This window comes from Cetorhinus maximus, chromosome 5 (genome assembly GCF_964194155.1).
Source record: "Cetorhinus maximus chromosome 5, sCetMax3.hap1.1, whole genome shotgun sequence".
NCBI lineage: Eukaryota > Metazoa > Chordata > Chondrichthyes > Lamniformes > Cetorhinidae > Cetorhinus > Cetorhinus maximus.
Window position 1 is genome coordinate 140,981,312 of NC_135883.1, and position 14,314 is coordinate 140,995,625.

General features: G+C 46.7%; 1 protein-coding gene across 1 annotated transcript in view; it reads left to right on the plus strand.

Moving 5' to 3' along the window:
• The window catches only part of ccdc162 (coiled-coil domain containing 162), a 271,702-nt gene that overhangs the window by 221,279 nt on the left and 36,109 nt on the right, over positions 1 to 14,314 (plus strand). The window contains exons 43-45 of the mRNA XM_078542866.1: positions 8,602 to 8,736; positions 10,710 to 10,862; positions 11,889 to 12,098. Coding sequence (XP_078398992.1) covers positions 8,602 to 8,736; positions 10,710 to 10,862; positions 11,889 to 12,098 — 498 coding nt within the window. The remainder of the gene's footprint in view (positions 1 to 8,601; positions 8,737 to 10,709; positions 10,863 to 11,888; positions 12,099 to 14,314) is intronic.

The following is a 14,314-nucleotide window of genomic DNA, read 5'->3' on the forward strand; positions in this document are numbered from 1 at the left end:
GCCCCGCTAGAGGATAATTAAAATGGTCCGTTTCATGGCTGTATATAAGGGGCGTGCACCCGGTGAGCTTCACTTCATCAACAACTTCGAGGTACGTAGACATTGTTTTCACCAACCTTTAAAATCATTGCTGCGAGATTTTGGGTGCCTGCATCTCAAGCAGCACCATGTCTGGGCACGGGAGGCAATACCAGCGGGGAAGGTGGGAGACGGTGGCAGGACTGGGGGGTGAAGGGGGGTTGTTGGTGGAACACGGGAGGAAAGGGGAAAGACGGAGGCAGGACAAGGGGGGTTGCTGTGATGGAACACGAGGGGGGAGGGCGAAAATAGAGGCAGGACAAAGTGGGAGGTGGAACACAGGAGGGAAGGGGGAAGACAGAGGCAGGACTAAGGGCGGGGGGATGCTGTGGTGGAACATGGGAGGGAAGGGGGAAGACAGAGGCAGGGCTAGGGTACGGTTAAGGAACAGATTGGAATAGTGAAAGACTGAAAGAGTTATTAGAATTTCAAAGAAGTCAGAGACTGTCTTGGGGTGGAGGCCACACTTTCGGGGGCATATTGAAGAAACTGTCTTGGGTCTGTGCGGGCCATGTTAGAGAGCTCTGCATGGCACACATGTCTGCTTGGTCCCAGTCTTGGGTGGAGGAAGACCTCTCTGGGCAGTGACAGTCATGCACAGTATGGTACGAATGTCAATCACCTAAGGAATTTAGTCCTGGGGGTTAGAGGCACGGTACTGTGAGGCAGATGGCACAGTCATGGTCAGGGCAACTGCATCATAATTGTAAGTCAGTAGCTGAAAAGTCATGGGGGTGTATGGATGGTCTCATGTGGGGGTCCTGGAAAGCCATTGTTCATGTGGCCTCGGGAAGGGGAGGGTCAGGTCAACAAAGGGCATGGGGACATCAACATTAAAGGGTTCGGGGGGAAGGACAGGAATATCAACAAGGATAACGATGGGGTCAAGGGTAATGGGGAGGCTGGACAGTGACAGAAGAAATGGGGATTAGGAGGCAGTGAGAATGGAGAAGGATGAGACCAACTCGATGGGTAATAGGAGAGGTTGGAAGCTGGTCTCCCAGACGAAGGTCAGCAGCACCATTTTTGATCTCACCTTACAATGAGGCAGACTGAAAGTCAAGCTAGAAGAAAATCCATCTGGGAGGGGTCTCAGGGCATGTGGGAGATGTTCAGCACAGCAAATTTTTGCCGATTGAAGGGGTACCCTACAACTGTCCTGCTCCAGCCATGGACAGCCTGGCTCAACTGAGTGCTGGGCTTGGAGTACAATGCACAATGAATGAGCTTGGCTCCTTTACTAATGGTGCGCATTCAGGTGACAATCCATTAAGTTTAGGTGCTGCAGTGCATATGATCTTAATTGGCATCTGAAACTTACAGAGACATGTCAGAATGGATGCAGGGTCCAACAATCGATGGCCACATCTGCTGCACAGAGGCAACATGGGCCCTACAAGCCTCTATGTTCCCAGTGCACTGGCCATGACAATCAAGGCACCATGTTTGCAGTCAGGACATAAACGTAAGGATTGAGTGTCAATAGTTATTGTCAAGGCCACTGGAGGACAACCAACACAAGGCTGATTGTGGATCTTAGGACTTGGCTATTTTGACCCTAATGAAGACCCTCATTGCGAATGTGCAGTCACGTCTGAAGGAAAAGCTCAGCCACCTGTCGTTCTCCAGGATGATACCTGCCTGCAAGGGGTGACCTCGGTATGCGATTTGCAGACTTAGGGAAAGTCAAGAGCTGGAGATTGCATCCCTGTCTTGTATATAGATCGAGACCATTCCACAGGAACAACCATTGATTGCTCAATTGTACCTGTTCACAGATGCAAGGAGGAGTGGAAAATGCATGCTGCAGGCAATGCTGTCTTCTTGATAGCTTTGATTAGGATGAGGAGAAGGACCCTTTGCCAATTGGCACAGCTCAAGGAAGACCATCACCCTGAGGAATAAGAGCCAGCAAGGCCCCATGAAGACCCAGATGCCAACCAGGAGGGGCCAAATCCACAAAGACATTCGGCATGACCAAGGGTCTACAGAAGATGCAGCTCATACCTGGAGATGAGCGAAAGACAGTACCATAGACACCTTTACTTGTCTAGGATGTGGTGGCTCATATTTGCCACATTCTCCGTGAGGGACGTACACCGCATGGACTTGGAGGGCATCCAATGCCAGTTTGATTGAAGGTTTTCGCTGCACTGAATTTTTTTGCCTGCAGACCCATCCTGGGCTCCACTGGGGATCTTTGTTGAATCTCACAATCAGTGACGCACAAATGCATAAGAGCGTGACCAATGCCCTTTTTAATAAAGCTCACCATTAGGTGCAGCTCCGCATGGATGAAGCAAACCAGGCTGCCAGAGCTGTGGGCTTTGCTTTTATCTCAGGCAATCCATAAATTCAGGACACTATCGACTGCACTCATGTAGCCTTGGGAGCTCCCTGGCAGCAGCCTGTGAGATTCAATAATAAAAAGAAATTTCACTCTCTGAATGTCGAGCTAATTTGTGATCACAGAAAATAGATCCAGCATGTTTATGTTAGATATCCAGGGAGCTTACACGACTCGTACATTTTGAGTCACTCCCAACTGCCAGAAATATTTAATATTTAACTGCCAGTGCTTAGAGGGTTGGCTCCTTGGTAATAAGGGTAGCCCCAGAAAACCTTGTTCAATGACACTTGTTCATTGTCCACAGAGTGCATCTGAGGAGAGATACTATGCTGCACATTCAGCCACAAGGTCCTTAATAGAGCAAACTATTGGCCTTTTAAAGATGTTTGAACTGATCAGATGGGGCTCCCCAATATTTGCCAAAGAGGGTGTCCTGCAGCATTGTTGTTTGCTGCGCCCTGCACAACCATGCGCTGCTAAGGGGTTTTTTTTGGCCACAGAGAGACATGGAGGAGTTAGACATCTCCTTGGATGAGAAGGAAGAGGGCAAGGATTCTGATGAGCCACATGAGAATGCCATTGTATGGGCATGACGCAGAAGACATGCCCATGACAACCTCATAGCTACAAGATTCCAGGAGGAATAAGGTGAAGACAAGTTGTTACAAGTGCAATTCTCTTCATGCTCTGATGCAGGGTACACTACACCTTCGTTGCCACCTTCAACATGTCACAAAAAGTCAACAATCTCACAATGATCACTGAAGAAGTCACCTTCAACCCTAACAATGGGGTCATCCTTGGAAGGTGCAGTGGCCATTGTGGAATGTGCTTTGCACTACACAAGCATACATCCTCAAGCAACTGCACACAATGTAGTCCTTTCAACCATGGTGCCATGGCATCCTTCAGGAGGTTGAAATGCTATTGGACATACAGATGCATTCAGGCAGCAGCTTAGCAAGGCAACTCTAAGAGGAAAAGCATTTGTTAATGATTTGTCAGATCTGAAGAAGAGTCATGCGGACTCAAAACGTTAACCCTGTTTCTCTCTCCACAGATGCTGTCAGACCTGCTGTGTTTTCCAGCATTTTCTGTTTTTATGTCAATAATTAGCACTGGACCATCTCAAGAGGGAGCTACATCTGGACTGCACCATCTCTCCCCCATCTCTCCAAACACCAGCTCTCCAGCATGATTAATGCAGAGGCCACATCTCGATACTGAGCCCCAAGATGCCATCGAGCATCAGGATGCAGTGATCAGTAACACAACAGCATGCACCAAAAGCGAGAAGTTCAGTTAGGATTGTCCTCACAGAGAGTAGTTCAGCAGGACATCGTTGGCAAGCACTCATAACCCTAAATTCATCAGAAACATGCCAAGCTTACGCCCTGCATTGTCTTCGCATTTGGGAGGTATGTGGCCTAGACAGTTTTAATACAGCTGTCAATGATAACTTAGTCATCAGGAGATGTGCCGGAACAATGCCTTCACACCATGACAGTCCTCGACATTGTGCATCTCACAAAGGCCAATCATTTGTAAGATCCCGAAGTCAATGAGCGCACAGTGATGCTATGCTTTACATATCAATTTACATTCCGTGACCTCCCTGGGATTCCTTGAAGCACCGCTAGGCAACCATTCAGGAGCAAATTATGATCATCAGAGTTCATCATGATGAGCACGCACCTCTGACATCACACACCCCTAATCACACACCCCTGACATCACACACCCCTGACATCACACAACCCTGACATCACACGCCTCTGACATCACACACCCCTGACATCACACACCCCTGACACCACACACCCCTGACACCGCACACCTCTGACATCACACACCTCTGACATCACACACCTCTGACATCATACACTCATTCCCTTCTCGCAGATGTTTCAACTTCCATTGCTCAGCATCATACATGGGGAGAGTGGGGAGTATTAGCATTAAAGGAATAATGTTCAGCCTTAAAAGCGGCAAAGGAATTACGCTGCATGGAGGCATGAAAGGCAGTGGTGCTCAATGATTTTTTTTCTTCATTCTTCCATGGGATGTTGGTGTCGCTGGCAAAGCCAGCATTTGTTGTCCATCCCTAATTGCCATGGGTCTGGAGTCACATGTAGGCCAGACCAGGTAATGGTGGCAGATTTCCTTCCCTAAAGGGCATTAGTGAACCAGATAGGTTTTTACAACAATCGATGGTTGTTCTCATGGCCACTATTACTGAGATTAGCTTTATATACCAGATTTATTAATTGAATTTAATTTCCACCAGCTGCCCTGGTGGGATTTGAACCTGTGTCCCCAGAGTATTAAGCAGCACAAAGCAGGACAAAGCAGCACGCTTATTTGGCACCCCTTCCACAAACATTCACTCCCTCCAGCACTGATGAACAGTGGCAACAGTGTGTACCATCTACAAGATGTTCTGCAGGAACTCACCAAACCTCCTTCGGCAGCACCTTCCAAACCCATGACCGCTACCATCTAGAAGGACAAGGACAGCAGACACATGGGAGCACCACCACCTGGAAGTTCCCCTCCAAGCCACTCACCATCCTGACTTGGAAATATATCATCGTTCCTTCACTGTCGCTGGGTCAAAATCCTGGAACTCCCTCCTTAACAGCACTGTGGATGTACTTACGGACCAAGGACTGCAGCGGTTCAAGGAGGCAGCTCACCACCACCTTCTCAGGGGCAATTAGGGATGGACAATGAATGCTGGCCTGGTCAGCGATCCCACATCCTGCAAATGAATTTTTAAAAATTAGCCTGGGCCTGTGGATTACTAGTCCAATGTCATTACCACTACACCACCATCTCCTCCAAATGAATACTACTTTAACCAAAACCTCACAATAATAAAATAAAGGCCATTGCAAAATGCGCTTGGGTGAAAAAGCTCCAATGTTGGTTGCGACAAAAACTTATTATATCCACATACTAGAGATTTCAGTGCGATAGCATCAGAATAATCACTAACCTTGATAAACAATTCTCAGGAGGCTACATAATGTCTACCTAAAATGCAAGGATTACACGTGTATTATCCATGCTTCATTTTGATACAGAAAGTGCCTTTGTTCATGTAGCTGATGTGGAACTAAAGGCAAATATGATGAGATTGAGTGAGACTAAATAAAATGAAGGAATAAGATGGGGGAAAATTGGGGTGTGGGAGGCTTCATTTTGTATACGAATAAATTTGCGGGGTCTTGCATCACATCGATTAGCCATTCAGTACCTGAGACTTGGAGAGGGTTAAGAATGATATACATTTACAATAGCGCAGATTATGTACAGTGAACGAAGACCTCTGCCACCATTATGTATTCAAAGTTTCTTAATTTTCCTAACTCTCCCGCTACGCCTAGGTGCAGCCCTCATATCCGCTGCAGAGGTGGAGGCAGCCTCCTTACTGCTATGTCCTGTTGTCTGAGGTGATTTTGGCAGGCATCCTCTGGAGGCCCGAGACATGGATGGCCCCTGCTTGCTAAGGGTCTCCTGCTCCAGGGCAGGTGCACCCTCCTCAGCCTGACCTGCTGGAGCTGATGGAGTCACAGGCAGAGAGGACTTGGAGTGGTCGGACACTCACAGGCAGAGAGGGTTTGTAGTGTTTGGATACTCACAGGCAGAGAGGGTTTGGAGTGGTAGGACACTCGCAGGCAGAGAGGGTTTGGAGTGGTAGGACACTCACAGGCAGAGAGGGTTTGGAGTGGTAGGACACTCACAGGCAGAGAGGGTTTGGAGTGGTAGGACACTCACAGGCAGAGAGGGTTTGGAGTGGTAGGACACCCTTGGAGTGTCCTGGGTGGATGCTCCTGGGGTGTCTGGCAGGCGGCAGGTGCTCCTCCTTCTTTTGGGTGCCCTGACTCCTTGAGGAGTTCCACTGCTGGAACGCATCCATGGCTGGAGCGATGGTGTGCAGGTCCAAGTGCAAATCCAACAGAAACTGCTGGACAAGGGTCTCCAAGGTCTCCAACCACCACTCTTCCCATGGTGACTTTGATGCGCTCACATGCTGGAGCCACAGCTTCAGACAGAACATGGTGGACTCCTCCATCCTTCATTCCAGTCTGGTGACGGCCTCTGACAACTCTGCCTGATGTCCTTTGCATCTCCAGCATTTCTCTCAGGGCCGATTCCAAGGCTCGTCATCAGACTCGGACTCAGCAGGAACCTGGTCTCCAGCAGTACTCCGAGTGTCAGAGATCTCGGCTGTCACTGCTTCTGCCTGTTGTGGACATGTGTCTGTGAGGTGATCACCAGATTGTGAACCCAGGCCTACTCTAGAACTAGGTCCCACCAAGATACATGTATCTGCGCTGGTGGAGGGTGCAGGTGATGCAGTGACGGGACTTCATCAGATGCTTCCTCACCCTCATCATTTGAGGTGTTGTGGGGGCTGGGGCTGAGGCATTAGCTTCTCCTCCATCTTTTCTTGCTGGTGGCTGGAATAGAGAGGAGATAATTAGTGATTGACTAGGCAAACACCTACACTATAGGTTACTGACAGTCATTGTCTGCATGTTGTCGACATATACTGCATGAAGCCTCGCAGGCTTGTTGGAGATGCCAACCTCGCCTTCCGCACAGGAACAATCTCTGTCCACACCAGCCAGCTCTACAGCCCGCTCTTCATGGGACGAGAGTGCCCTCAGCTTTGGGACACCCCTTCCGGTCTTGACTCTCTCCCGCAGATTATGGGTGATCTTGTCCTGCATAAAGACAGATGGATTGACATTGACCAGTATGGATGGAAGAGCATTTTAGAAGAATGAATGCCTATTGTGTGTGTGCTGAGCCCCCCAGTAAGGGATTAAGATGCCGTTTGTGCAAAATCTAGCTTGAGTTGGTGAGCTTAAAGTGGCTGGCAGACATATAGTGTTGATATCCCATCTGCTGGTAGAGTGTGACATCCCTGTGGACTCTAACCCTTAGACCGCCTGATGCCCTTATGAGAGTGTGAGTTTGGAGTGAGTAGAAGTTTCACTTACCTTGGCGGGGCGCATCAGATCATCCCTTTGCTTCCTGCAGAGTGGTCCTTTTATGTTTCCCACAGGCACTAGCCTCCCACGTGACCCCCTCCCAGGCCGGCATGATCAGGTGGGCGGGCCTCCTGCTCCCATCCCTCGGAAGGAGGACCTCCCACCTTTCCTGAACGGCCCGGGGGAGAATCCCCAGGGAGGCCTCGCTAAGCCGTGGGGGCAGAGGGTTTCATTCAGTAGGTCGGCATTGCAGTGAATACCTTCAGCATACACCTGGCCTGAGGTGAGTGAATTTGTATGCAGGTTCCACTTAAACATGGCGCTGGGACCTACGACCTCATGAGGTAAGGGTAGGGCCGGATTAATCGCCGCTTGCCCTGCCACAAGATTCGACAAGCTCCTCGCTGATGCATAATTAACGGGCTGGAAAGCGGAAAATTGGGAGTGAAAATCCGCCCCGCCACTCAGCGGGAATCAGGCCAATTTTCCTGCCTGCCACTGCACTTAGTCTGCAGCTTGGAAAGATTTGCCCATTGACTGGCGTTGCACTTTTCCATTCTGTATCAATTAAAAGAAGTTCCAAGCAAATGTTTCAGAGAGTTTATGGGGGAGTACTTTATTTTTAACTTTGTTACAGTCAATGTCTTTTACAGATCAATCGAATTTTACAGTCACATAATTAGGAGATTTATCGGCACTTTGGTGAGTGAGATGAAATTGTTGTCGCTTTTCCAGATTTAAAAGGATGGGGTGGAATGGGTGGAACTGTGGGTGGGGAAGAAAGAGTATGCTTACATGAAAATATCCTTGCTGTTTGTTATATATGTGCAGGCACTTACATTTTGCCACCTGGAGTGTTTACATTTTATAGGCTGCCAGTTTGGTCCTTTCACTAGAGAAGTGAATGGACAGAGGATAGCCTGGGTGGTTCCATTCTAATATCATGGGGACACTGAAGTTGCAGATGACAATTATGAGTCCTGCATTAAAATGAGAGGAGAATGGTCGCTGTGGTGGGGTGAGAGTAAAATCTTATATCTGTGATGTTGCTGAAATGGAACCTGTTTGGGGAGCAGCAAAAAGGGGCTGGAGACCTCTGTGGAGAACAGAGTGAAAGATGGAACAATTCTTCTGAAGTGCAAGACCAACCCTTTCCTTTTGCTTTCCCAGCAAGATCAGCTGCAGTCCTTACGAGAAGAGAACAGTGAACTGCAGAGGTTGGTGTGTAAGCTGAAAACTCTGAGCTGCTGGCGACAAACTGTAAAGCAGAAGCAATTCCAAAGATCCTGCACTGCCTTGGAGCAGGTGAGAGACGATGCATAGGCAGAGCACAATCCATATAAATCTAGAAGGAACCTTGACAACAACCAGCACCTAATAAAGGATGGTGATGGTCTGACACAGATAAGGAACATAATTTTGCTCCGAGCATTTCATTAACCTTCAGTCACCTGCAAGTGGCCATGCAAAACCTGAAAACTCCTTTACTGAATGTGCTTTGTAACTTCTTTAAAAGTGACTATATTTGTTGTTTGTGATCTGGAATGTGCTGCCTGAAAGGTTAGTGGAAGCAAATTCAAAAAGAAAATAATCGCAGGGGCCATTGGGACAGAGCAGGGGAGTGGCGCTAATTGGATAACTCTTTCAAAGAGCTAGCACAGGCAGAATGGGACGAATAACCTCTTTCCAGATCACAAACAACAAATATAGTCACTTTAAAAAGTTACAAGGCATATTCAGTAAAGGAGTTTTCAGGTTTTGAATGGCTACTTGACTGAAGATTAATGAAATGCTAGGAGCAATATTATAAAGCATCACCATGCTTTATTAGGTGCTGTGCTATATTATTCTATGATTTAAGGCGTTTTATTTCTATTGATTTTGATTACAACATGTGAATAATAACTTTTAAGACCTCATAGATCATTTTAATTAGGTGTGTAATGATATGAATCTAATCACGCCTGCATTTATAACTTAGGGTTTAATTTTATGTTCCCCCACTGGTGGGTTTGCAGGTGGAGAACCTGTAAAATTCCTAGGACGGCCTTCCAACTGGCCGCCTGCCCGCTCCAAACTCTCCACAATTTTACAGCGGGACAGGCGAGGCTTAGGCCACCCCACCCTTGCCCCAGTTGAGGCCCTTGAGGGCCGTTTCCCGCCCAATCTCAATTTTCAGGCTGATGGGAGGAGTTCAAGAGCAGGGGCGGGGGAAAGCCCATTAAGTGACCCAGCTCGGGCCTCGGGAGGGGGTGCACATCCATCAACAACCTCCTGTCAACAGGCTCTTTTTGACATCAGGCACCACCCCACCCCACGCCCCACCATGAGGTGTGCCCTCACAGATGCTCCCTTCCCCCCTGGCCTCTCTACCAACACCCCGACCCCCTTTGCCCAACCCCTTCCTGGCACCCCCACTCCCTTATTAATAGAAGATTTATTTTTCAAAGCATTCATCAGGATGCAGCGTGTGTCCTTGTTCCAATCACTCAACAGCATGTGAACTGATGGTTGAGGTAATGTTTTCTAAAAATAAACATTGAAAGCAAAGTTCATCTTTGGAGAGCGCATACATGTGCATATATTTAGCTGTTGAGCTGTGCTGCGCTCGAGAGCATTTGAAAGGTAACTGGGGCTCCGGTGAGAACCCCTTCATAAGAGATTGCACTCTGACTTTGGTCGCACGCATGCTTCACCCAGTGGCCAGCTCAAGCCTGCCATAGGCTTGGCCTGTGATTAGAGCTCTGCCAATTTTATATTTTTGCAGCTTTAGGGGCAAGTGGGGGAAGTTTCACCCCCATTCAGCGAGACTGTCTGGGGTCACGCCTCCAACGTTCAAATGACCTCAAAGCTCCCTAGGTTAAGCTGCACGAGGAAACGCACTTCTACGGCAGATGGGAAGTTAACCATGTAAAGAGTTGCTCCCTGATTATGTGGAAGCAGTTTTACTTTTTTCTTTTTCCTCAAGACCTTGGACCTGGCCCCCCGATTGGCCGCTGAATCGAAAATTAATCCAAGTGAGGAGAGGGAGATCAAACAAGGAATGAGAAAAGTGGGCAAGAATTGGGCAATAAATTTAAAAATCCCTGTTTCTGATCACTGTAAACCCACAAACTTTTAAGCTTCTTGCTCACCTGTCACCTAGAAAAGAAGACATTTGAACAGTTAAAGCACTTCTCTCTTCCTCCTTTTAAAACAATTTAAAAAAAAACGAATGATAGCCATTAGAGGGAATTGGTTTCTTGTTTTTAGACCCTTTAACCTCTGTGTGTCAACAGGAAGTCATTAAAGTCAAGAAGGATTATCTCAAAATTAAAATGGTGGCAGAGGAAGAGGTGGTTTTACTGCGTCAGCAGCTCACAGCTCTGAGGAAAGCTCTGAGAAGATCCCAGTCCGAGAATGAGAAAATGAAGAAAGAGCTGGAGAGAGAGGTATTCACTGAATCTCCATCCCCCAGTCATTACAAATCTCCCAGCATCTAAAAAACAACCACCATTCTACATCACATACAACCCAGTACCCCAGACTGCCTACCATCCCTACCAGTTACCGCTACATCAAACAATCCATCGCCATTGCTAATAATGAACTGAATGCTGCAGCGGGTCAGGATATTGCTGGTGAGATGAAAGCCTTTGCCAGTGGCAGAGTAAAGGCAGGCCTTGCTATGTGCAATTTGGCTGCCATGTTTTCTTGGGTACACTTCAAAAGTACTTAATTGGCTGTAAAGTACTTTGGGAGATTTGTGAAAGGCACTTTACAAATGAAAATCCTTTCCTTTATATAAGTTGCATGTGAGGGTGACAAAACATTACAAATGTCTGAACAGACAAATTAAAAGCAGGAGTAGGCCACTCGGCCCCTCGAGCCTGCTCCGCCATTCAATAAGATCGTGGCTGATCTGATTGTAACTTCAGCCCCACGTTCCCACCTACCCCGATCACCTTTCACCCTCATGCTTATCAAGAATCTATCAACCTCTGCCTTAAAAATATTCAAGGACTCTACTTCAAATGTCTTTTGAGGATGAGAGTTCCAAAGACTCACGACCCCCTGAGAGAAAAAATTTTCTTCATCTCCGCTTTAAATGGGCGACCCCTTATTTTTAAACTTTGACCCCTAGTTCTAGATTCTTCCACAAGAGGAAACATCGTCTCCACATCCACCCTGTCAAGACCTTTCAGGATCTTATATGTTCCAATCAAGTTGCTTCTTACTCTTCTCAACTCCAGCAGATACAAGCCTAGTCTGCCCAACCTTTCATCATAAGACAACCCGCCCATTCCATGTATTAGTCTAGTAAACCTTCTCTGAACTGCTTTCAACATACTTACATCCTTCCTTAAATAGGGAGGCCAATACTGTAAAGAGTAAATGTCGTGATAAGTAGGTAACACCCACAAAATTGTCACTCGCAATGCCATGTGCCTGATGCACTGAGTTTTTATTGACTACAGAAATGGCTGCTGAAGGAGTACGAGCACCGGGCTTCTCAAGAGTTGAAGAGCAGACAACAACTGGACAGTATGAAGGCAACTGACATGGAGCGAATGCTAAATGACATGGAGGAGAAGGAGCAGAGGTTCCATATTCTAAGCAATGAGTTTGAGAGATCTTCCAAAATGGCTCAAATACATCACCATAAGATCGATAAGGAGATCAAACAGGTGAAATATGGTGGAAAATTTGCTTCTCCACTCCATTGTGCTTTACAGAAAGTGATACTAGGCCCATATAAAGCTGCAATACTAATATGTTTTAGTTTGATATTCTTCTGGAGTGAGTGAAAATGCCCTCCTCCGGGCATTAGAATTGACTGGAAAACGAGAGGTTGGACTGGTGAACTTTTGTGGACCACATGCACTACACTACAGTGCATACTGTCATACTCGAGTCAAATATTAACTTTTTTATGTTGCGAGAAAAAGCATGCTTTGAATGTTCAGTGACTGGCAGAGGATTGGATTCTGAAAGGGCCTAAGTATGATTGTAAAGCACAATTGACATAATGACTCTGCTTTTGACCATCTCTCCTAATTCGTCCCTCTCCCTGTCCGTCTCCTTGAAACTCTCTATAAAGTGCCTTGGGGTACTTGAACTGTGCCAGATGCTATAACAATGCAAGTTATTTTAATAATAATGAACCAGTTCCATTAGGATATTACTATTCTTGTGAGCCAGTGACCAGATCGCATAACACAATTGGATCACTGAAAACTTGCACAGCTGCGCTCACCTGTTATTCTGCTTGAGGCCGGAAATTTCTTTTAAATATAAATATTTTCATGTTTAACTTAAAAGGGTTTATGACAATACAGTGCAAGTCACTTATAGCAGCAACTTGGGGCTAGCTCAAGGAAACCTCTGTCAGCAGTTGGTCCCATAACAAGGGTTCAGATTTAACGTGAATATAAATACAGGTCTGTCATTAGATGGTCAGTACAGACAGCTGGTCTTCCTCTATAAATGATCTTTGATGTGAGTTTCAAGTATTCAAAGGGGAACAGGTAGCCATGTGATTCGAACAGTGGTTAACAGAGGAGCTTTGGTGACGCTAGATTCTCACTATGCCTACTGCTACAGGTCTTTGTGACCTTAATACACACAGTACCTACCATTCATGATGTAACTGGAGATCCTTCACGTGCTGCTTCCCAAACCAGGCGCATGAAGCAGACTGGGAGGCAGGAGCAAATGTGCAAATGACCTTTGCAGTATTTTTGTTTCGTTGTTTATTCATTCATGGGATGTGAGTATCGCTCACAAGCTCCTAATTGTCCTTGAGAATTGGTGGTAAGCCACATTCTTAAACCGCTGCAGTCCATGTGATGCATGTCCACTTACAGTGCTGTTAGGGAGAGAATTCCATGAGCCAGTGACAATGAAGGAATGATAATACAGTTCCAAGTCAGGATGGTATGTGGCTTGAGAAGATCTTGCAGGTGGTTCCCAAGTGCCTGCTGCCCTCGTTCTTCTAGGCGGTAGAGGTCACAGGTTTGGAAGATGCTGCCAAAGGAGCCTTGCCGAGTTGCTGCAGTGCATCTTGCAGATCGTACATGTTGCTGCCACTGTGCGTCAGTGTTGGGGGGAGTGAATGTTAAAGATGGTGGATGGGGTGCTAATAAAATTAGCTACTTTTTGTCCTGGAAGGTGGCACGCATCTTGAGTGTTGTTGGAGCTGCACTCATCCAGGCAAGTGGAGAGTGTTCCGTCACGCTCTTGACTTGTGTAAGGTCTAGGTACTATTTGAACTTAAATTCTAATTTTGTTCATTTGAGACTTTAACTTTTCAGGCAATAGGAGACGATTTAGTGATGTAACTCAGGAAACTTTAATAAGTTATAAATTAATACTATTCACAGCAGGGCAGCACTTTACAGGCATACAACGGTTCTTGCTTCCTGGTTCAGCTTTAGGCACAGGGCGGCACTCAATCTTCTCTCTCTCTCTCTGGCATCTTCTGATCTTCTGGTCTTCTGCTTTCAGCTGACAAGCTGTCTTTAGTTTCAAATTCAGCGCGCGTTGGTCAGTGAAAGCTGCTGCTTATTAACTCTTTCCAAGCCACAACCCATAGCGTGATCAGTGATGTAATTGCATTCTGATTGGTGAGATGAACCAAACGAGGTGAGGCTATTTTCTAATTGGCTTAAGGGGTGCGTAATCAGTCTGTGATTGGTCCTCAAGAGTGATGGTCGATTGATGTCACATCCCACTATCCTCTGACTGGTTTCTTAAAATGCCAATTACCTGTAGGACCATACTCCTCATTAAAGTTTGTTTCTGTCACATTTATGATTTCTTGCTAAGGTAAAGGGATGTTTTATGATATCTTCCTTGATCATTTGTTTAGGGTGGGGGAAGTATGTTGTCGTGTCCTCATGAA